Source organism: Choloepus didactylus, chromosome 3 (genome assembly GCF_015220235.1).
Source record: "Choloepus didactylus isolate mChoDid1 chromosome 3, mChoDid1.pri, whole genome shotgun sequence".
NCBI classification, from domain to species: domain Eukaryota; kingdom Metazoa; phylum Chordata; class Mammalia; order Pilosa; family Megalonychidae; genus Choloepus; species Choloepus didactylus.
The window spans coordinates 57596895-57621988 of record NC_051309.1 but is presented as its reverse complement, the minus strand read 5'-3'; the positions used below and the strand labels follow the sequence as shown (position 1 = coordinate 57621988).

General features: G+C 36.4%; 1 protein-coding gene across 1 annotated transcript in view; it reads right to left on the bottom strand.

Annotated features, from left to right (window-relative positions):
* EXOC1 (exocyst complex component 1) overlaps positions 1-17285 on the bottom strand; it is a 67300-nt gene extending 50015 nt beyond the window's left edge. Inside the window, 6 exon segments of the mRNA XM_037829847.1 lie at positions 3809-3996; positions 8403-8562; positions 10732-10776; positions 10778-10863; positions 13246-13379; positions 17142-17285. Coding sequence (XP_037685775.1) covers positions 3809-3996; positions 8403-8562; positions 10732-10776; positions 10778-10863; positions 13246-13369 — 603 coding nt within the window. The 5' untranslated portion in view covers positions 13370-13379; positions 17142-17285.
* Positions 17286-25094: the final 7809 nt, after the last annotated feature.

Genomic DNA, 25094 nt, shown 5'->3' with positions numbered 1-25094 from the left:
GAACTTACTTGGAAGGGAAAGGGGCCTCGAATTGCTAAAAACATTCTAAAAAGGAAAAACAAAGTGGGATGACTTACACTTCCTGACTTTGAAGCCTACTATAAAGCCACACTAGTGAAAACAGCATGGTATTTGCACAAAAATAGCCGTATTGATCAATGGAATCAAATTGACAGGAAGACCCCAGACCTACTGTCAACTGATTTTTGATAAGGCCCTCAAATCCACTGAACTGGGAGAGAAGTCTCTTCAACAAATGGGGTTGAGAGAACTGGATATCTTATATTCAAAAGAATAAAAGAGGATCCCTACATCACATCCTATACAAAAATTAACTCAAAGTGGATCAAAGACCTCAATATAAGAGACACTAACATAAAACTCCTAGAAGATAATGTAGGGAAGCATCTTCAAGACCTAGTATTAGGAGGTCGCTTCTTAGACCTTACACCCAAAGGACAAGCAACGAAAGAAAAAACAGATAAATGGGAACTCCTCAAAATCAAAAGCTTCTGTACCTCAAAGGAATTCATCAAAAAAGTGAAAAGGCAGCCAACACAATGGGAGAAAATACTTGGAAACCATGCAGCTGATAAGAGACTGATATCTTGCATATATAAAGAAATCCTACAACTCAATGACTGTAGTACAAACAGCCCAATTATAAAATGGGCAAAAGATATGAAAAGACATTTCTCCGAAGAGGAAATACAAATGGCTAAAAAACACATGAAAAAATGTTCACATTCACTAGTTATTAGGGAAATGCAAATCAAGACCACAATGAGATATCATCTCACAATAATAAGAATGGCTGCCATTAAACAAACATGAAACTACACATGCTGGAGAGGATGTGGAGAAATTGGAACTCTTATTTATTGCTCATGGGACTGTATAATGGTACAGCCTCTGTGGAAGACAGTATGGTGGTTCCTCAGAAAATTAGTTATCAAGTTACCCTACGATCTGGCAATTTCACTTCTCAGTATATACCCAGATGATATGAAAGCAGTGACACGAACAGATATTTGCACATTGATGTTCATAGCAGCATTGTTCACAATTGCCAAGAGATATAAACAATCCAAATGTCCTTCAACAGCTGAGTGGATAAACTAAATGTGGTATATACATATGAGGGAATATCACGCAGCATTGAGAAGGAACAAGGTTGTAAGACACATGACAACACGGATAAAACTTGAAGACATAATGCTGAGTGAAATAAGCCAGACACAAAAGGAGAGATATTGTATGTTACCACTAATGTGAACTCTGTGAACAATGTAAAGTAAGTGTCTTATAATGTAGAATATAGTGGACCTAGAGATAGACAGAAGCTAGTGAAAGGAATGATGATCTAATATGTACAGATATGATAATGAACTTAATAGTATGAGAATGGACAGGGTGATGATTGTTTATTAATGGGATTATAAAAGTGCTGCATCGAAGGTGAACATGTTCGAAAACAGTTGTTTAAATGCATGTAACCAGAGAGTAGCACTACAAATACAAATAAGTGTTAGCATGATATATTTATAAGGTATGACACTGGTACAAAGAGTTAACAACAGAGTGGTATATGAAAAAAACTATCCATTACATATTAAAGGCTATATTTAATAGGAATATCTTATCAGCACTATATTAATACTAGGGATGAATAATTAGCGGCTGATAAGAGCTCTGGGATGTTTTATATTTTGACAATTGTTTAAAATTGAGGGTGATGATGATTGTACAACTAAGTGAAGATAATGTGAGAAACTAACTGCTTATCTTGGAACAGTATATATGTTACATGAAATTAGGAACCGACTACATAATAAATCAGGCCCTCGATCTTGAGGCTTGCACTTGTGAACTTAGAGCTGTAAATGGGAAGCTAAGCCTTCCTACAATTTTGCCTAAGAGGCACTGCCAGAGAACCTCTTTTATTGTTCAGATGTGGCCGCTGTCTCTCTAAATCCAACTCAGCAAATAAATTCATTAACCTCCCCTCTACATGGGACATGACTCCCAGGGGAATGAATCTCCCTGGTGACGTGGGACATAACTCCTAGAAGGGAGGCTGGCCCTGGTACCGAGGAACTGAAAATGCCTACTTGACCAAAAAGGGGGGAAAAAGGTAACAAAATAAGGCTACAGTTGCTAAGAGATCTCAAATAGAATCGAGAGGCTATCCTGGAGGTTTCTCTTATGCAAGCTCCAGCTAGATATCCAAATGGTCACAGTATGCCATGCCGTTACCAACAGTAGTCCAAAATACCTAGGTACTTCTCTGAGATTCTATAAAAGATTCACTCACTAAGTTTTACCTCTCAGAAACTTCAATCCACCAGTGTTCCTAGGCCATACAAGTCCTAAAACCCAGAGGCATCAGCCTCTTTAAGAACAACAATCAGATGCAGCCCCCTTCTCCATAAAGTCGACATCCCCTTTCAATATGAACAAGTTAGGGTGGTCAGTGCCTAGCCACCCCTGAAGATCGAGAAAGTGATTAAATGAGAGGAAGGGGTAGCAACAGACAAGATAGGATTTAACAATGGATTATGAATACTGAAACTTTATATAAATACACATTTTTTTTTAGATGCTAGGGTATTAGAACAGCTAGAAGGAAATAACAGAAATGGTGGAACTGTAACCTATAATATTCTTTGAAATTTGCTCTACAGTTACTTGTTGAATTGTGCTTTGAAAGTCCTCACCTTTCTGTATATATCCTATATTTCACAAAAAGGAAATAATTGAAACCGTGGAACTGTAATCCACAACCCTCTTGGAAATTTGCTAACTACTTATTAAATTGTCCTTTGAAAGTTATCACTATTATGTACATAAGTTAAAGTTCACAATAATAAAAAGAAAAAGAATTAAGGAAAAAAAAAAAAGTAAGAGTATAAGCAGGGATAAGATCTACTGACATATCTTAAGCAGCAGAGCTGGGGCTTGAACTTGCCCAGGACAATTTCTACTTTAATATCTTTAAGTCTTTTTTAGGCTTTGTTTCTAGTAAGTTTTGTAAACTTGTAAGCTTGGACAATTCATGTTATCTCTTTGGGCCTGTGTTAGACTCCAAGGCCTGTACTTTTCAGTTATAAAATGTCAAAATTCTGTAATTCTTTAAAATGTTCTTTGCTCTCTGAGGGTTTTCCTTAAATGCTTAGTACCTTTTTTTTTTTTTTTAAGAAAATCAAATGTTCTTATTTTAAATTATTCTTATGTAAGTGGTGCTAATTTTAGATCTTACTTTCTAACAATGTGCATTTAGATTATAGACTTGGAAACTGGGCACACAAATTAACAGGACCTATTCCAAAAATTTTAGTGGAAAAATCAAGCATACTTTTTTCTTGGCTCTCCTGTTTCCACCATACTTATTCTGTTCCCTTTTGATAAATGATTCACTTTTCTCAGCTTCTCTTTCTAATTCACACCTATTTTTTTCAAACCACAAAAATACTATTCTTTTTCACTGATCTATCCTGATGTATTTCATTGGCTAGGGGAATAAACCCCTACGTTGGTTTCTGGTTGGCAACTTTTTACATCCATCATGTCATATCAAGAACCTCAATCCAGAATCTTCATCAACTGTCTGTTTTGACCTGACTAAAAGGAATGGTTCTGTTTTTTGAAGAACAGTGAAAGAGTGATGGCATCTAGTAAGCAGCTGATAGATAAAAACAGCAATAATCACAATATCAGGGCTTAAGTGCTGAGGCAGTAAACTATGACTATCACCAGCCTACTCAGTCCATTACACATTGCTCATTCATAGATTATAAGAACGCCTTACCCCATCTAACACCTGCAGCTCTCGGGACAACTTTTCAGCAAAGGCCTCGGCATTAGAGATTGCATATTCACAGCCTTCCATCATTATTTCAATATCCTGTTCTTCTCTTGCGTTTAACTCTTGGTATTCATCTACTGCTTCTTCATCACCTCCTGTTACACTCTGATTTTCTCCACTTGGAACAGATTCTTAAAGAAGATAAAGGTAAAAGATTCAAAATAAAATAGTCAGAAGGAGGAACAGCTAGTGATATTATGGTTACTAGCTAGGTAAAATCAGCTATAAGCATAGGTTACATAAAGTGGCTGAAAAATAGGAAATAATTATTCAAAATATATGAAAACACTTTATTTTTAAAAAGAACTATATATGTTAATGAAATAACTAAAAAATTATAATAAAAAGCATGCAGTCTAATTCTCTGATTTGTAAGTGTTAAAACAGGCTTTAGTCACAATTTCCCAAAACACAATTAAACCGGAAAACAAAAGCAAACAAACACGTGGAATAAACCAAACCTTGTTCCCTACCTGAGGTGACTGTTGCTCTTTTAAGGAAACAATAATTATGAATTCAGGAAATATGAAAACAATTTGCTTTCCTTTTTTATCCAGGTAACATTTTTCATTCTTTTTTTTTTTTTTTTTTGTTCTTTTCAGCTTTCTTATGCTTTGTTTTAACTTTTAATTGAAACAAAAAATGCAGCTACAATTCACAACTTACTTTGGACAATGAAAATATTAACTGAATTTTCTTTGTTTAACAAATTTTCACACACGTTGACAAAATTTCTACACACCAGTTCTACAGGCTTTCCCAATGAATCACAGTAAGAAAAGAAACCACAAAAACATGGCTGTTTGAAATTACAAAAATGTAAATGGTCTTCATGCTTTATAACAAAAGACCAAGAAGTTCAATCTGAGGTGCTTTCTGGATAAATGTTGCAGTTCAATTTTTTGAGGATATATTTAACATGTAGGTCTTTTGTAAAAAGCTAAGTATTCAACTTGAGGCTACGAGAAGTAAAATGAGTAAATCTTTTTTAACCCCTAAAAGATGATTTTAATCACTGTAAATTAAATTATTGATTTTCAGACTTAATGGGATACTTGCTTTAAATTAAAAGCTCTGGGTGCTTTTAATATTCATTATTTTGAAAGAAAATGAGTATTTACATTCAGCATGATCTTAACACTTCACATACATTAATCTGTCATAGAACAAAAAACAGCTTAAGAATGATAACAGCAGATTTAGAAAACTCCCCAGGAATAAAAAAAGGAAGGGATTAAACTTTTGCTATAGGCAATTATAGATAACAACATATAAATATGAATTCTTTAAAAGAGAAAGGCATCCTCCAGCTCCTTGTCATTTGAATGAGTTCATTTTAGTTCATTGTAAAAATAAATGTTAAGCTGGCATGTGTGACCACTTATTAGCCACTAGGGGGCAAGACTACCCAAATAATTTTGTACAAGTCCTTACACAAGGAGATATTTAAAACAAACAAATATTTTAAATGATCATAATAACTGCTTCAGAAGTATTTTCTCCCATGAAGCAGTCCTTTGGAAGCCAAAAATGAATACTATCATTAATTTTACTACATTATGGATTTAATAATAATAAACTTATCCCCTTGCCCAATTTCATAAAATATGGAACCAACAGTACATAACAATGGCAATAAAAATAAACAGAATAGAATAAGAAGAAAAGGTGTTACGCACCTTCTGTAACTTTAGGCAGTTCTGGAGAGTAAGAAGGTATGAGAAAAGCAGAGGAAAGTAAGCAAAGAATATTAGCTGGGTATACAGGTTTAAAATTTTTTAATACTACCCATACGTCATTTGAACTTCATGCTAAATTAAAGTTTAAAAGACAGCATTGAAATCAACTACAAAGTGGAAAGATCCATAAGAAGCTAAATTTCCAGGGTTCATTTTCCTCATTTTCAGAAAGTGGCTAAAGAAAATACATTTATCTTGTTACTTTCTCTAAGTCTTTTAGGCAACACTACTGGCTCGTCCTTGGAGGAGAAAACTGGAAAACAAATCATTTCCTGGGGATTATTTTTAGGTCAGTTGTGACTCATGCATTTAGTCTTGTTATTTTCACTCAAGGCCCCAAAACTTGACCCAGCTACTCCTTGACAATAGATTAGTCACAAAAGACTGTTGGAGAGGACAAGATTGAAGCAATTAAAAAAGCACATGGATTTAGTTCAGGCTGGGTTTAGGATCTATGTTAAAGATTTCTTTTTTTAATCTGGCTGCAAGTAAAAGAATGAAAAGGAAAAGGACAAACAAAAACCTTACTCCAACTGCTAACAAAGTCCTTTGTTAAAAACTTTATTCTGTTGAGAAACCCCAATTATTTAGCATGAATATTCAGTTGCCACCAACAAAAACTACCAAAGTTGCCAATGTCAGTATCACAAAGAAGAAAAGTCTTACTTATTTGGATAATTAATTATCTCTTAAAGGGAGGTCATGATAATTTCTTATTTTTTTTAACACCATCCAAAGTTTATTAGACATATTTATTTTTAAAAAGTGAGAATTAATGCCCATGATTTCAAGTCCATTAAAACAAGTCTGTAGACATTAATAATACTATTCCTTGAACCCCACTAAACCAAAGCAATGGTTATTGATTAACAGAAAGTAATTTCAAAGCGTGATCCTTAAGGATCTTGGTACTCTTAAAATTGATCTCAATTAGGGTTAATGTTTATAAATGCGATGATGTCTACACTTCTGTTTTAGGCCTTGAAAAATTAAATGATTTTTTTTAAATCTCAAAAACAACGATAATCTCATTGATTTGATAATGTCTCCCAATGAGGAGAATCCAGGTAAAGTATGTATTTCCCAATATTGTTGACCAATGAAACATATTGGTTTAAAATACACCTTTGGCGAGAAATAACATTTGGAAATATATATTTGAAAATAGAACAGTAAGCTTGTGAATCATTCACTCATTATAATGTTCAACCCTGAAATGGTAATGCAATGAAAAGCCACTCAAAGAAAAGTAAACCTCTATATGAAGCATGAAAAATTACCATAAATTCCTTGATGGTCATGCCCTCAACATACTCAACTACCAAAATAGTGGGAACTAATGTTGGTGAGATGGCAACCCTGGGGGTTCCAACAAAAGGCCATTCCCACTGGGGGAGCAGGAAAGGACCTCACAGATGCAGCTTGCTCTTTCCAGTTCCAAGCATCAAGCCCCAAACCAGTAACAGACTCACTAATTAATAAGTGCTGTGAAGGAATCCTACATTCAAGGAGACAACGATCCATGGTCAAACAGAAAAAGGAAAGAGTAAAAGAAAATTGAGAAGGGACAGAGGCAACTGACTAAATAAACGAATAATTTGAATCATCTGAAACTGCCATTTTTGCAGGCCAAAATGGTTGAATATTGGTAATTTCAGATGGTTCAACATTATAGAAAGCTTTTAATTTTAAATTCTAATATAAAACTTAGGACAAAACTAAGTTTTCTTTCAAATATATAATTTAGGACACACCTAAGTTTTCTTTCTCAATAGAGAAGTAACAACTTTTAAAAGCTCTGTTCACCTACATTCTAGCTGTTATTTCAATTGCTTTCTATGAGATATTACAACACTAACTTGGATCCATAAGGCATACAGACCATTTTTTTTTTACAATGTTTATGTTTTTACACAAAGAAATTTTGAAAGAATAAAATCTCATTATATATTTTCAATATTTAATGGAAGCTTTTGTCTTGCAATACAAAATAATCCACAGTCAGCAATATTCCTGAAGATACAGTGATCAAAACTATCCCAATTAACTTCATGTTTAGAAATTTTATACTGATAATATAATGGCTAATATTTCTTATCACTTTCAAATATTAAGTAATTTAATCCTCACAACAATCTTATTGGGTAGTATATATATTATTATCTCTATACCTGAAATAAGGGAAACTGACATAGAAAATGACATACATAACCTACCCAAGGTGACAGATAGTTAATGGCAAAACTGGGATTTGAAGCCAGGCAATATGACTCCAGAATTGTGTTCTTAACCACTACACCTATACTCTGCATAAAAATATAGCTATAAGAATATTCATCCCAGATTATTTAAAATAAGCAAAAACCAGAATATTAAATGATTAGCTAGATAAATTATGGTACATGTATACTATAGAATACTACGGTGCCATTAAAAATAGTGTGGGGTAAGTAATAACATGAAAAATGTTCATGACACATTATATGAAAAAGTATGTTAGAAAAGAGAATGTAAATTTCTTTATTTAATGTACTTAAATATGCACAGAAAAAGACTAGAATAACAAAACGTTATTAGTGGTTATCTCTGGGGGCAAATTTATACACGATTTTCTAAATTTAATTTAATATATCAATTTTCTATAATGAACAAGCATCACTTCTGCAATAAGAAAAATAATTTCAAAATTCCTTTACAATATAAGGTAACTCAGTGTTCTAATTAATGCGAACAATGTCAAATTAGATAGTCACTTAAAGATACATTTGATTTTACATATACATTTTATTTAACTTTACCTTCCAAAAGCTGTGAGCTAACATTGACAAAATCAATTTTCTTCCGGAGATACCGCTGATTCAATTTCCAAATGCATGAAATAAACGCATTCTTTTCAGCAGTGCTACTGGCAACCCATTTATATATTTTTTCAAAATGTAAATCAAATTCAGGATTTTCCTGAAATAAAAATATGCAAAAGAAATTATTTTTGATCATAATCTTTTGCATTATTAATGTAAAATCTCTGTCAATAAAACAAAAGGAAATTGAAACTGTTCTTAAAAAAAAAATCACCATTAAAAGTCTGCAAATGACTTTAAGAGAATGGTTCACAGAATTAAATTTATAGCAAAAACTCTGTTTATCAGCTAAAAGAAAATGGATTGAAAACAACAACTTACACTGCTATGGCAATTTCCTTCTTATGCCCAGAAAGTCTAAGAGTAGAAAAACAGAATGGTTTTGTGTCTCAGCTTTCCTCATTTGTAAAATGAAGATAATCTCTAGTTTGACTTGCTTCTGGAATTTTCTAATTAAACTGTTTTAGGATTTTTTAGTGTTACATTGTTTGTTGTTTTTGTAATACACTGTGCTTCTGACACTAACTCCCTGATAAGAAATATATCTTCTACTCATGAGAAAAAGATATATTCTACATTATATTGTGGTTTTCAAAAACAAGGTGAAAAGCAGGGACAACTCCGAATTGTTTTCTAGAATGAAAATATAGAATGATTAAAGAAGTTTCAAAAGCCAAAACTTCAGGTGGACCTTAAAATTCTTTTCAGTGACCGAGGCCAACTAATCTGAGAGAATTACACTATGCTGTCTACAGTTTCTTAAGCCTAATTTCAGCAATAATTTCATATTAGGCTTATATTTCTTTGTTGAATGTAGAACTACTTGAGTACTATATAAAAATGAAAACATATGGATATATACTTTCTTCACATCCAAGCAATTAAAACACATGCTCCAAATATTCATCATTTTCATGCTCTACAGGGTAGAAGAATAATATATTCAAGTCATTTAAAGCGTTATTTAGAGGCAACAAATGTAAACAAACATTTTAGAAGTTAGGGAAGTTATATCAGACCTTTACATGAAGAGCTATTTTAGAAATGATATTTAGAAATGAGGACTTGCCCTGTAGCAATCAAAGTACAGATTAGTTTAATTTATAGTTTAATAAACAGCACTGAAGTGTCAAAAAATTAAAAACCTGCACTCACAATGAAAAGATAATTGCATTATTACTTACAAAAACATCTAAGAGTATTGGCAACTGATATGAAACTTGATGGAAATGATCTCTTTCCTGGGAATATTCCCATAATGCCATAAAGAAGCTGAGTGCTCCAGTGGCAACACTCACACAAATCAATGTGTGATACTAAATGGCTAATGTTAGGCTATGTATAAAAATTTTATATTTTATATCCATATATAGAGTACACACACCAAGGTGCCTATATAAAATGAAAAAAAAAAAAAAAATCCATTGAGCAAGTCAGCAATGAGGCGTCAGCTGTGAGAAAGCATTCAAGTAAGCAATCAGCAATGTTAGTCAATTATGCAAGTCAATAGGGTTACAGTGCAAAACTATTCAAGTGAAAAAGGCTTTCTAATAAAGGTGCATTTCTGAAAGGCCCTTAGAGTATTTTCTTGCAAACAGAAACCTAAAAAACACAAGTCTCTGCTCTTGACTCCTTCTCATAATAGAAATCATTTATTTGTTGAAGTTTTTAAAAAAAGCCCATCCTCTTTTCAAAATAAACAAAAAATTCAAAAGCACCTGTCAAACCCTTTCTACATTCCACCTTTTGCTAAAAATCGGGTGTTGCCTTAGGGATTAAAAGTACAGGCCCGCGTTTGCCTATAATACTTAAAGGAAAGCATTCTCTGCATATGGAAGAAATTTGCATTCCACAGATACGCAGGACTCTCCTAAAGCTGTTTTTTTGCTTCATTTCTTTTGACACCTGTCTCAACTGCCTGTCATTTTTTTCCAGCTTTTAGTTCCTCAGAGGTTTATACGAGGGTAAAACCAGAATTTCATTGGATTACTCTATAAAGATAAGTTTTCTACTTCTTTCTGCCTTCTTAATAAACATATGCAACTTTGAGAATTAAGTCAAAGAGCACCTGCGATTACATAATTATTTTTAGTAGCCAGGGTGTAGGGGCAGAAAGGTGAACTGGAAGGTTGAATAATACACCTTTTAGACTAATTTTTGTTTAGAGTTTCAAGCAGTCATAAAAAAACAAGTTTAAATCATCTTGGGCTACATAAAATGAAAGACATTTTCTGAACAGAGGTCAAGGAACTAAGAAAAAATGTACCTTAATAGCATCTTTGGCATCTACCATAGCAAGGTCTCGAAGGGCCCCAAGCAATCTGCCTTTTGTAGAAATCTCCCTTATCAGATTTCTTGACTTTGACCACCTTCACCTGCACAGGGCGTTCAGTTGTTACTGTTGAGTAAACACATACTTTTATTAGAAATACTTTTCACTCACTCACTCTCTAATTCATTGAATGATATTAAAATAGGAGTAATATTTCATAACAAATTCAAGAACTGAGGAAGGCCCAGAATGCTAATGGAAGCATCTAAATCAGACTAGAGAGTCAGAGGCATGTTCCTAGAGAAGTAAAGCTTGAGACCAGTTTAAAAGGAAGAGTAGGGACTTTAAAGAGAGTTCTAAAAGAATGACTAACATATGTAAAGCTAGAGAGGCTTGAACGAATATAATGCCATTTCAGGGAATAACAATAAGGAGTTCAATATAGACAGTACATGTAATAAAGTGGATGGAAATGAAGTTAATAAAAAAGATGGAATGCAGATCATAAAGGGACTTTATCTGAAAGCTGTGGGGGAGACATTAAAGGATTTTGATTAGGGAAATGATATGCTCTAATTTCCAGTTTCTAAAAATTACTCTGGAGCAAAGAATGGAGAATGGGTTCAAAGGTCAAACCAAAGACAAGACTAGTTCAGTGGCTACTAAAGAAATCTAGGAGAGAAGTCACAGGGGCTTGCACTAATCAGGCAATGAAAATGAGGAGAAAGTAACAGATGAGAGAGATATGAGAGAAGCAGACTGTATAAAACCAGAAAACTACTTGATGGTTAGGAAGGATTCTAGCTTGGTAACTTGAAGGCTCTAGCTGGGCAACTGGACATCACTATTTACCCAATTTTAATAAAAGACAAGCCACAAACATGTAAAAGCATGTAACTAACAAAAGATGAGTATCCAGACTACGTAAGAATTTGTACAAATCTGTAAAAGGATAATGAAATCAGTAGAAAAATGAGAAGACCTGAATAGGCAAATTTCATAGATAAGGAAGTCAAATGGCTAACAATTGCTCAGTCTCATTATTAATCAGGGAAATACAATTGAAAACTACAATGAGATACCATTAAAGCCCACCAGACTGGCAACAATTAACAGTCAGTCAAAACCAAATGTTGACCAGGATGTAAAGAACTCAGAACACACACACTACTAGCGGGAATGTAAACTACTACAACCACTTTGGAAATAAGTCGTATTAGAGTTGAACATTTACCTACTTACAACCCAGCAATTCCACATCTAGGCATCTACACTAGAAATTTCTTGCCTGCATGTACCAGGAGACAAGGACAAACATGTTCATAGAAATGCTGTCTGTAAAAGCAAAAAGCTGGAAAAAAAAATTGAGGTTCTTTTTCTTTTCAGTTTGGCCTAAATATCTTCAAAGATCCTATTTACAAATGAGCTCACGCCTGTGGTGGTTTAAAGCTGTATGTACCCCAGAAAAACATGTTCTTAAATCTAACCCATTCCGTGGTGTGGACCCACTGTAACTAGGACCTTCTGATGAGGCTATGTCAGTTAAGGTATGACCCACCTCTTTCAGAAGGAGTCTTAGTCCTACTACTGGAATCTTTTATAACCGAATGAATACAGAGAGAGAGAAGAGAAAGCCATGGAAGCAAGAAGCTGAAAGCAATGAAACCCAGGAGAGAAGGGAAAGACCAGCAGACACCGCCATGTGCCTTGCTATGTGGTAGAGGAGCCAAGGATCATTGGCAGAAAGTCTTCAGGAAGAAAGCACCACCTTGATGATACCATGATTTGGACATTTTCCTGGACTCTTACCATAACTGAATAAATTCCCATTGTTTAAGCCCAACCCATTTCATGGTATCTGCTTTAAACAGCCTAGGAAACTACAACACAAATCAAATGCTCATCACTAGTAGAATGGGTAAGTAAACCATGGTACACTTATCCAGTGGAATAGTACATAACGGTGAAAATGACACAATTAAGGCTATGTGAAAGAACATGGATAAAACTCATGAACACAAACATAACATTGAGTAAAAAAAGTCACAAATGAATATATGTATTATGATTCAATTTAGGTCAAGTTCAAAAACTTGCAAAACTAAACAATATATTATTTGAGATTGCCAACATAAGTTAAAATGATAAAGCAAGAAAATAGTAAACCAAAATTCAGGATATTAGTTACCTCTTAATGGGGGAGGAGGAATGAAATCAAGGAAGGCACAGGAGACTTCAAAGACAATCGCAATATTCTTCTTATATAGGATGGAGGGTACACAAATGTTCACTGTATGGCTAGTCTTTACACCTTATACATATGTAACATTACAGAAACTCTTTTATATCTAGTCAATATTTAATAAGAACAATTTTTTTCAAATGAATTTGTTGGCCCAACAATTTTTCTAATTTTAAAGACAATGAGAATATTTTAAAACTAGGAGTAAATGTCCCCTGAAGAACAAAAGAATGCCAAACAAGTACTTTTTCTTACTAAATACCTACCTGTGGCACACAAAAAACAGTTCTTTTTCTTTTTTCCTGCTTTGCAGACATTCACAATGCTCAGCAAGCGCTCATCATTTGGTGTGAAAATGTCTCTCTGTAATGCATGCTTGATTGCCGTCATCTTTTTTCAGCTGAAAAAATTCAGAGTATAAATATTAAGTTCATCTTAAAAATCATTCTACCTTATAATGTTCCATTTATGACTAAAAAATGATTTTATTTATAGTTGATAAGCATGGGAAGAAGGAGCTAATACATTAATACACTTACATCAAATAAATTAAAAGCTCTAAGTTTGGAAATGAAATTAGAGAAGAACAAGTTGATCAAATTCTAAAATCTTTGGAAGTGCTCACCAAGTATTACAATACGAAAAAAATTAAGATTTAAAAAAAAATTGTAAAACCCAATGATCAATCTTTAAAAATAAGTCTCCTATATAAAAACCCTTGTAACTCAAACATAAAGGCAAATAACCCAAATAATTGGACAAAGGATTTGAACAGACATTTCTCTAAAGAAGATACTCAAATAGCCAAAAAGTACATGAAGAGATGCTCAACATCATTAGTCATTAGGAAAATGCAAATCAAAACCTTGAGATACTACTTCACACCACTAGGATGGCTAAAATTAAAAAGACAGACAATATACAAAAAAGACAATCCCAAATGTGTGATTCCATTTATATGACATGTCCAGAACAAGCAAATTCATAGAAACAGAAAGGGGCTAGGGATAGGGAGGAATGGGAAGTGACTGCTAATGGTTACAGGGTTTCTTTGGGGGGGTGATGAAATGTCCTTGAATTAGACAGTGGTGATGATTGTACAACCTTGTAACATGGTGAATTATATGGTATCTAAATTGTAGTTATAAAAAAAAATGTTTCTACTTATTTCCTTTTCCTCATCTAAAGCAAAATCTGTTTTCAAACATCAGTTTAAGTTAATTTTTTAAAAAAACTTTTAAATTTTATTTTTTGTACATATATATTTGTGTGTATATGTACTGTTATTTTTCAATGCTAAGTGGAAAGTATTACATATATATTGTTTGCCTAGGTAATTAAATTCTCCTTATAAAACTGTTTCTATGGAAAAATGAAGAAATTGTGAATTTTAAATAAATGACTTAGGATAAATCTTTATAACGTAACCGATACTTTTGTAAAGTAAGTCTATTATTTTACTCAATCTAAAATTGCTTTCTCACAAAAATCACTCACTTTCCTACCTCCTTCTGTCTTTACTTCTCCCTCTTTCTTCTAGTTTTAGCCTACCTGGACTCTTTTAGCTGAATTGCTTTTCCCACCTAGCCTGGAAGCAGTGCTCATTTTACTAAATCCACACTCGCTTACAATCATCTTACCCTGTTGGCTGACCAATTTATCCTGTTTTACCAATCCCCTTAAACTGTCTCTACAGCCACTTTAAAAAGCCACATATCTAAGTTCTCTGGATACATTGCAAATATCTAAATCCAGCCAAAGCTGGACTTTCAATGCTGCTCAACAATTCTTTAACATTTAATATATTCTTTGATGCTTGCTTTTCCCATTTACCATGCCACAAATCTTTACTAACTCTCCTTCAGCTCCCTATTCTAGGGTCAGGCTCCTCATTCCTCTGCAAATGACTTCATCACCTAACCTGCAAAGAACAGAGAGACACGAAGTACAATTCTCCCCAACTGCTTTCTTCTCCATTTTTTTTACATATTCCACCCATCCTAACCTTTTTTTTCTGTCTATTACTAAATGCCCCTGCCATTAAACCCTTAATATGGTCTAGGGCTGAGATTCTGTACTAAAAGCTCTAGTTCATCCTATGCCCAAGCCATACTGGACGCTGGCCAGTTTAGCTTTCTATCTCTGGGCTTTTGCTCATGTAATTTCCTTTTCCTGGAATTCTTTTCTCCCTGGGAATTCTAACTCATCTCTTTTAAGAGCCTGCTAACATGTCACCTCTGTGTGAAGAAGTCACTTCTACTTCTCAAACATTTCCCTTTTATTCTGCTAACATAGGATGTGCCAACAATATTTTCCAGCTAGCTATATTCCTTAGTAGCTCTTTGTAGGCAAGGATCATGTCTTACTCATCTTTGAATCCCTAAAACTGTCAAATTGCAAATAATAAACATTTAAATGTTTTAAAATAACATAACAACCACATCTCTCCCCAAGTTTCTGCTTTCCAAGTCTCACATCTGCAAGCAAATGCTCAGGTTCAAATCAGTCATATTTGATTCCCCTCCTCCACTGGCAACAACAAATCTTCTACATTTTATTGATTTCCTCCTGTACACATACTTTCTTCCTTCTTTTCCCACTGCCACTACACTAAACCAGGCTCTCATCACCTACGTCTATTTAATACTACAGCATCCAGTTATATCTTTGCAAGCTTCCACAACTCCCAAGTCCCCCATAAAACAATCTTAAAACACGCTTTCATCACACCATGCCTCTGCTCAATATTTTCTTAATGTTCCAAATATGAATCTTCCACTCCAATCACTCTGTTCATTCCAGGCTTACATCTTTGCTCAGGTGCTTTTCCATGCAGGGAATGTTATCTTCCCTCTATACAAGCTCTAATTACGTTTATGATTTATGTGAAGTCGACGCAGTAAAGATATTAGGTACAAATTGATCTCTCCTTTCATTTTCTATAGCACTAACTGCATTTATTTAAAAAGCTGGTACTTGGTGTCTAATTGGTTCATGATATCATAAACCATAAACTCCTGGATCTGAAGAACTAACTCTGAGGAGAGAGGAGAGAGGAGAGAGGAGAGAGAAGAGAGAAGAGAGAAAAGAAGAGAAGAGAAGAGAGAGAAAGCAAAATGCTCTATCATAGACTGGGACTTAACGGCAGGTACTCATCAAATACCTCTTGAGGTAATGTGAACTGAACAGTAAATACTGGTCAAATGAATGGACTAATGGTGACCAACATTTACCACACAGTCCCTCTCTGGTCAAAAGCAATGACTGAAATTTATGGTAAGTGGTAAAAACAAGAGAGGATTGCGCATACCTCATAAAGGAGTTAGGCATAATGAAAAGCACTATGTGACCCTTCATTTATTCAGCAAATATTTATGCCTACTAAGTGCCGGTCTATTAAAAGTGGTAAACATGACAGGCATGTTCATGAAGACACCTGCCTTCGTGGCATTTGTATTCTAAGGGTCAAATGATTAACTCACCCATCTTTATAGTACTTTCCTGTAAATCAACGAGTAATTCACACAGAGGTATTCCAAACTTATTTTCCAGATCTAAGAACCTATGTCCGACCACGTTTCAGAGGCAGTAGGCCCAATGCTTTACTCGGTGTTAGACTTACTCTCTGTGGTGGATTTGTCTGCGTGGACGAACAGCTTGTTCAGTGTGAGTGCCCCGGCGGGTGGACTGGGACCCCGTACGCTGTCGAAACCTTTCAGCGCATGGAGCGCTGTCATCCAGAAGAGAGAAAGGTTGTACGGATACAGGGAATGTATTCGAGAAATTTTAGAAGAACAAATGTGGATTTTGGCCAAGAAAGGGAAGCCTGTCACACCTTCCTCTCCTGGTCACGCCAAGCGCGTTATGAAGTGCAGGGCCGTTTGGCACAAATGAAATCTGGTTCATAAAAGACAGACAGGAAAGGGATGTGCGAGGACTGCAGTCCCTGCTCCGTATTCTCCCAGGCTCCAGAGAGCTTGGCCGGACCCTGCACCCTACACAGAGAAAGGAAGGGGGACCTGGCGGCTGAGGGAGCGATGCTCCAACCCCGGGCGCCGAGCCAGTAGCAGACTGAGGAACTACCTCAGACGCTGGAGCCCGCCCGTTTGCTCGCCTGCCCGCCGCCACAAGGACTACTGGGCAGCCCCGACAGAAGGCTTACCGCAGTGCCGGACCGAGCCCGCCCGCACCCAGGCGGGTCCTCCGAGGCGGAGAAGGTACGGGGCCAAGGTAACGACCTCTACTGGGACGCGCCCCTCAACTAAACAGTGAACGGGAAGCGGCGGTTCTACTACCACGTCCCATATCCGGGCACGTGACAAACCTCAGAGCCGGAAGTAGGCCCCGTAGGGAAGGTAGGCGAGGCGATGGGAAAAAGGGAGTGGCCAATAGACGCGGAGGGGGCGGGGCGCCACCCTAGAGCCGTAGCGAGGAGGAGCTGGGCCAGGAAGGGGCGTTTCAGGAGGGTCAGGGGCGTGTCAGGAAGGGCAGGGGCGGGGCGGGGGAGGTCCTTAGGCGTGCATACTGAGTGGGTATTTCGTACAGCGGGATGTTTATTTTCTCTAGAATATTTATTTATTCAGATGTTTTCAGCGATTCAGTTAAGAAGAGTCCGATTAAATGTTTTCTTTTCTTGCATTTGTGAAGCTCTGTTAACTCTAGATCCTTGCTACTTAAAGCGTGGAGGCCTTAAATGAGTTAAATCAGAATCTTGGTATTGGGACCCAGACATCAGTACTTTTAATAGCTTCCCAGATGATTCTGATACGTATCTAAGGTCGAGAACCATTGATCGAGTGATCCTGATATTCAAAAGTGTGGTCGGCGGACAAGTTTGATGGGCACTATGTGGGAGAATTTTAGAAAAATGCAGCCTCTCCAGCCCGCTTAGGATAAACTGAATCTGCATCCCAACATTAAACTTTTAGAAGCGCAGGTGATACCAGTGTTGCTGCTTTCAAGGCAGATGATTCATTGATTCCATATTCCTGGCACCTGTTTTATGTTAAGGCACTTGGTTTCTGGAGGTGATTCAGGCGTGCATCCTAACCTGAAGGAACTTAACAGTGTGTTAGGACTAAACAAGGTGTAGATACAAATAACTATAAAATAGGATACAAAAATAAGTGACTGAAGAGAGGTCAAGGTCAGATAAACGTGCTGGAAGTTAAAAGGAGTGATTTCTTTGCTCCTGAGCAACACAGACCTCTGCAAGGGGCTGCAGGGATCCATTCATATTTCATTAATTGGACAGACAACCAGGGCTAATTTTGTGCCAGTGTTAGGTGCTGAAGATACAAAGACAGGAAATCCACCCAAAAGGAGGCACACTCACATTGGGGAGAAAGAATTAAATAGATGGATGAATTACAGTCTAGGGAGGTAAGTCCAATGACAGAGGTAGAAAAAGGTTGACTGAGTACCCAAGAATGTAAAAGAGGGAGTAACTCACTCTGTCAGGGATAGATACACTGAGAAAGTGACAAATAAGCTGTGCAAAGTATCTTTTCAATGTCTATCTGAAGATATAATTTGGTGGGAAAATTATCAGAAATAGCCTGGTCTGTTTAACTATTGAAATGGGTTTTCACTTTCATAGAATGACTTCCATTTCAAAAGCATGATCTCTATCTAGGCTTTATTTCTCTGTAAAGGCTCCTCAGTCCCTATGCACAGGGAGTGTCCATCCCAGAGCACTTATTGTGGACATTCTTTATGTGACAATTGTATGTGGTACTTTATTCTAGCATCTCTTTTATTTACCTGTATATTTACAGCCTTCCTCAAAATTGAGAAATTAATTGTATTCCAAATGTATTTATATAGCCTGGGCTTCTTCCCTGAACTCCAGATTTCTATATCTAATTGCCTCCCTATTTCCACTTGGGTGTCCAACGGGTGTCTGAAACTTAATGTGTCCAAAAATGAAATTCTCATCTACCCCCACCTCTCCTGGATTCCCCCCAAAGTAAAGGCTTAAACAAGGCTTATGTGTTAGTACTTTACTTGGGATTATGACCTCAGGGAGCAAGAGAGAGGAAGAGAGGAGGGGAGGAGAAACAAGGAAGAGAGAAAGTCAATATAAGCATGTGTTCTTTACCACTACTCTCAACTGCTTTCTCAATACCCTAAGATCTTCTGAGAAGCCCTATGAAATGAATCTCAAAACTGCCCACTGAGAGGAAGAATGGAGGAAGGATTTATCTGTTGGCACCTGTCTGCCTTCGATCAAAGGTTAATGCTCCCAGGATAATAACTACTCCGCACTTTCAAGTTGGACAATTGCGAACGCCAAGCTGGCTCCCACCTCAGAGAGGTCCTGGGGTAGGAAGTGAGAGGAGAGCAGCTGCCATGTTTCACTTGCCCAAAGTTGATCAAACCCTGCTCAGAGCAGTTTGTCACAGCAGTGGTAGGCAAAAGAGGCTAAAGGGGTTTCAAGTAGTGCACAGAAGGTGTCCATTTAAGTTCACTCCTTACACCACTCAGATTTGCTTGTGCCATCCACAAAGTTCTGTCCTTCACAGAGGCCACTTCAAGGTGATGGCTAGCCACAATCTCTGTAAGGATTTAATGCAAGAGTTAGTGGAATAAGCTTCAGTCCCTGCTCTACACTGATGCCAAGGCCATGTTTATTTTCATTAACTCACTCTTCTACTACCCATTTTAACATCAGCTAATTTAGGTTGCTTCCCTTGTAAGAAAAGTATCCCTTCAGACTTTATTTTTCTTGCACTGGTTGGGGCATAATTACCAGAGCTGCCTTTTCAACTTACCCCTGGGTACAAAAACAACAAGACACGTTCAAATGAATTCCTTGGATTCCAGATATATTCATCCCTGCTGCTATTGTGTAGCAACAATTCTAGCTTCTGTTGCTATCACAGTTGATTACTCCCACTAGCATGATAACCAACTCCTTTGCCACCTTGTTCACTGACATGAAAAACCCAAAGCAAGCAAGTGGTAGTGAGACTTTCAAGTCCAATAAAATCCACCATACTGTGTATCTATGTGGATACATGTATTACCTCAATAAGGCCTTCCTTGATGGTCTTATTTAAAATTATGGTTTAATCCTCCTCCCAGCATTTTTTAACTTCCCTTTTCACTTTGTTTTTCTTCATGGTATTTATTACATTCTGACATATTATACATGCTATTTGCTTGTTTGTTTGTTTACTGGCTTTTGCCTTTCTTTTAGAAATAAGCTTTATGAGGGTAAGTATTTTTATCTTTTTCTTCACTGTTGTATCCCCGATGCCTTGAATGCATATGTTTTAGTTTTCCAGGGCTGCTATAGCAGATACCACAAACTCATTGGGTTTAACAACAGGAATTTATTGTCTTTCAGCTTTGGAAGCTATAAGTTCAAAATCAAGGTATTGGGAGGCCATACCTTCTCCGAAGTCTGTAGCATTCTGGTGGTGGCTTGCTGGCGATCGATCTCTGCCTCTATCACATGGCGATCTGTCTCTTCCTCTCTCCTCTTGTGGTTTCTTCAACTGACTGCACCGAATTTCCTTTTCTTTTAAGGACTTCAGTCCCATTGTATTAAGGCCCACTCTGATTCACTTTGGCCTAAATGTGTTCAATATCCTGTTTACAAATAAGTTCACACCTGTGGTGGTTTGTAGTTGTATGTACCCCCGAAAAACATGTTCTTAAACCTAATCCATTCCTGTGGGTGTAAACCCACTGTAAGTAGGACCTTTTGATGAGGTTACTTCAGCTAAGATGTGACCCACTTCAGTCAGGGTGGGTCTTAATCCTATTACTGGAGTCTTTTATAAATGGAATGAATGTATAGAGAGAAAGCCACAGAAGCAAGAAGCTCAAACTCAGTGTAACCAGAAGAGAAGGGAGAGACCAGGAAATGTCACCATGTCCCTTGCCATATGACAAGCTAAGGACCAAAGATCACCAGCAGCCAGCCTCAGGATGCCACAGTTTTCAGGAAGAAAGCATCGCCTTGATGATGCCTTGATTTGGGCTTTCTCTTCATCTCAAAGCTGTGAGTTAATAAATTCCTATTGTTTTAAGCCAAACCATTGCGTGGTATTTGCTTGAGTAGCCCAGGAAACTAGACGACAACCACAGGACTGGGATTAAGACTTGAACATGGCTTTGTGGGGGGCTTATATGCTATGCACTGTTCAAAGCACTTTATATGTATTAACTAATTTAATCCCTATATGGTAGGAATTATTATTATCCTCATTTTAAAGATTAGAAAGGTGAGGCACAGATTCATTGAGCACCTAGCCCAAGAACACATAGTGGTCTCTCAGTGAATATCCCTTTATGTCACCACAGACCTTTGCCTAAAGTAGACTTGAGAAACAACATAAAATGGTGGAAAGTACATAGTCACTGGAGTCACACAGACCTGGATTCCATCCTGCCTTTACCGTTACTGGTTCAGTGACCACAGGGCATTACTTAACCCTTCTGAGACTCAGCTTCCTCATCTGTAAATTAAAAACAATCATCCCCATCTTTCTGGGGATCATGCATATTTGATGAGATATTTCTTAGAAATCACTTGGCACATTGCTTTGCGCATAGTAAGCACTCAATAAATGGTGGCTGTTATTAGATGCAGGTTGGTTTAGAAGATTAAATTAGGTAGATTATGATTTTGAAAAACATCACTCAGTTCTCTGTCCACAGATGCCCTTGGGTCCTGCTTCTCATTCATAGAAAGGAGGCAGGAGGCACAGAGTCACATAAATCATGCAAGAGGTAATCTCATGTATTTGGATAGATTAAAATTATTTTTCCATTATTAACAAGCTCCAAGGGAAAAGAATCTCTTCTAAATGGCCAAGAGTGGTGAATATTGATGATTTAACAATTGGCGGGATGACTGAGGTTAATCATTTCCTCAGGTCACTGTTGTTACTGTGCACCAATAAAGCAGGGGTGTGGAGGCTGGAGTGACTCGACCTTCTCAGGGAGCTCAGAACAAGCTGCACTCTCTTTGTACCTTTTAGAGGGGGAAGGAGAAGCCTCTTTTCCTCAGCTTGAAAGCTCCAGGGAGGATAGACAGAAACTTCATACTGCCCAGGGCTCTCCCTGTATGAAGAACCAGTGGGTGGTAGTTCAACTGGCTTTGTGAACATAAATTTAGTGAGAAAACTCATAGATCTCATAAAAGTGGGCTTTCCTGTGGTCCATTTTTACTGAGGCCAAACTGGTCCTTGATTTAAGTATAATTGATTTTAACTTGAGTATGGGCTAAGTTCAAATGTTTAAAGAAATCATGAAAATTTGTATAATTTCATTTTCCCCTTGTTCCTAATTTTGGGGACTTTTCTCATGTCAGTTACTTTGATTTTTCTCTTTTCTATTTCTTAGCATTGCTTTTCTTATGATGCAATAATGTACGTTACTATCTGAGGAAGAAAGAACAATTTTTTTCAAAATTGTCAGATCATTAGTATCAACACAAAGAAAACCAAGTAATTTTTTTTTTTTTTGAACAGTAAGAATCACATTGCTGCACCTCCCAGATTCTTTATAAATGAATTTAACAGTTACAGCATGGAAGAAGAGTTTCTACTGTTTTACACAAAAATTGATTGGTGTTTATTTTAGGTTTTGTCAGAAACAGAAGCAAATATGCCCACATAATGCTTTGTGTTTCTTTGCAGCTTTACAGAAGGGAGTTATGGATCTCTAGCAACTAAACGAGGATGATCATTGCCTGCATCAGTATTAATTCAATAAATATTTAAAAATAAATATGAATTAGATCATATGTGCACATTTTGAACAACATGGAAAGTAATACAATAAGATATATATATATATATATACAAATAAGAAGGCAGCAAAAGTTGATATGATAGTTTGGAGCAATGTATCCCAGAAAAACATGTTTTTTAACATGTTAATCCATTCCTGTGTAAGTAGGACCCATTGTAAGTAGGACCTTTTGTTGAGGCTACTTCAGTTAAGATGTGGCCCAATTAAAATCAGAATGAGTCTTAATCCTTAATACTACTGGAGTCCTTTAAAGGAGAATGAAATTCAGACACAGAAAGAGAAAGTCACGGGAAGCAAGAGCCAGAGGTCAGTGGAGATTTGATAGAAAATCAGAGTTAATGATGAATACTCTAAGTGGCTTAAAATTATACCCCTCTTTTATCCCAAAGACTATTGTTTACCTCTTTCATCCCAAAGACTATTAAATTATCCATTTTTATGGATAAATATTCAATGGGGAAAAATTCAGTGGGATGATATTTTCCCATACATTAAGTAGTAAATATTTGAGCCACAGTTAGTAACTTTCTGGTAAGTAGCACTTAAACCGTACAAAAAGAAGACTATTGTTGCTATTATTAATTAGTGACATGTAGTGTATACAATGAATTTTTAGCAAAAATGGATGCCTTTCAGGTTCAAAAGCTTCATAGAAAGGCATGAATGAGTCCCAAGACTGTTGTTGCCTTAGAATTTGTATATAAAATCTGGTGCTGCTATGATAAGCTTGTTATTTATTTTTCTACAGAATCTTCAGTCTGTCTGGCAAAATATTAATGTTGGTAGTGAGCAAAAAAGGGATAGCCAAATCATGGAATAGAAAAGCACAGTTGTTAGGAGAAATTCATTGAAAATGGTCTAGAATAAGTCTTCCATCCTGTAATGGCAATATTAAAACAATATAAAATAACTGATATTTGGATCCAGCCATCAATAAAAAGTTAGGTTTTGTTTGGTAAACTAGTTTACCTAGAACAAATTTCCATCAGTGTGATTAAAAATTAAATGTTTTTCTCTGAAAGTTATGCCTATCTAGAAAATTCACTATACATTTCCTCGAGGATGAAACATAAATGGAACTTGCCAATATTCACTTTGGTGGAGAGTTACTTGGGTTTGTATTCCTTTCAGTGTTAATTTGCAGTAGAACTTAATGTTTTTTCTTTTGTATGGTTGTTTATTTAAAAGCGGGAAAAAAATTTGAGAGCACAGGGAAATGTTTATGTCCTTAACATTTTTGATGATGTTTTCTTAAAATATAATTTTTTGGTAGAGAATTAGATGCTTCTTTTTTTTTTTCTTATCTTCATTTTATTGAGATATATTCACATACCACACAGTCATACAAAACAAATCGTACATTCGATTGTTCACAGTACCATTACATAGTTGTACATTCATCACCTAAATCAATCCCTGACACCTTCATTAGCACACACACAAAAATAACAAGAATAATAATTAGAGTGAAAAAGAACAATTGAAGTAAAAAAGAACACTGGGTACCTTTGTCTGTTTGTTTCCTTCCCCTATTTTTCTACTCATCCATCCATAAACTAGACAAAGTGGAGTGTGGTCCTTATGGCTTTCCCAATCCCATTGTCACCCCTCATAAGCTACATTTTTATACAACTGTCTTCGAGATTCATGAGTTCTGGGTTGTAGTTTGATAGTTTCAGGTATCCACCACTAGCTACCCCAATTGTTTAGAACCTAAAAAGTGTTGTCTAAATTGTGCGTAAGAGTGCCCACCAGAGTGACCTCTCAGCTCCTTTTGGAATCTCTCTGCCACTGAAGCTTATTTCATTTCCTTTCACATCCCCCTTTTGGTCAAGAAGATGTTCTCCGTCCCACGATGCCAGGTCTACATTCCTCCCCGGGAGTCATATTCCACGTTGCCAGGGAGATTCACTCCCCTGGGTGTCTGATCCCACGTAGTGGGGAGGGCAGTGATTTCACCTTTCAAGTTGGCTTAGCTAGAGAGAGGGCCACATCTGAGCAACAGAGGCATTCGGGAGGAGGCTCTTAGGCACAATTATAGGGAGGCCTAGCCTCTCCTTTGCAGCAACTGTCTTCCCAAGGGTAAAACCTATGGTAAAGGGCTCAACCCATCAAACCACCAGTCCCCTATGTCTGTGGTCACGTTAGCAACCATCGAGGTGGGGTAGGCCAATACCCCTGCATTCTCCACAGGCTCCTCAAGGGAGCTCTCCATATTTTTTTCCTTGTTTTTTTTTTTTTTTAAATCAACTGTATGAAAAAAAAAATTAAAAAAAAAAACATACAATAAAAGAACATTTCAAAGAGACCATAACAAGGGAGTAAGAAAAAGACAACTAACCTAAGA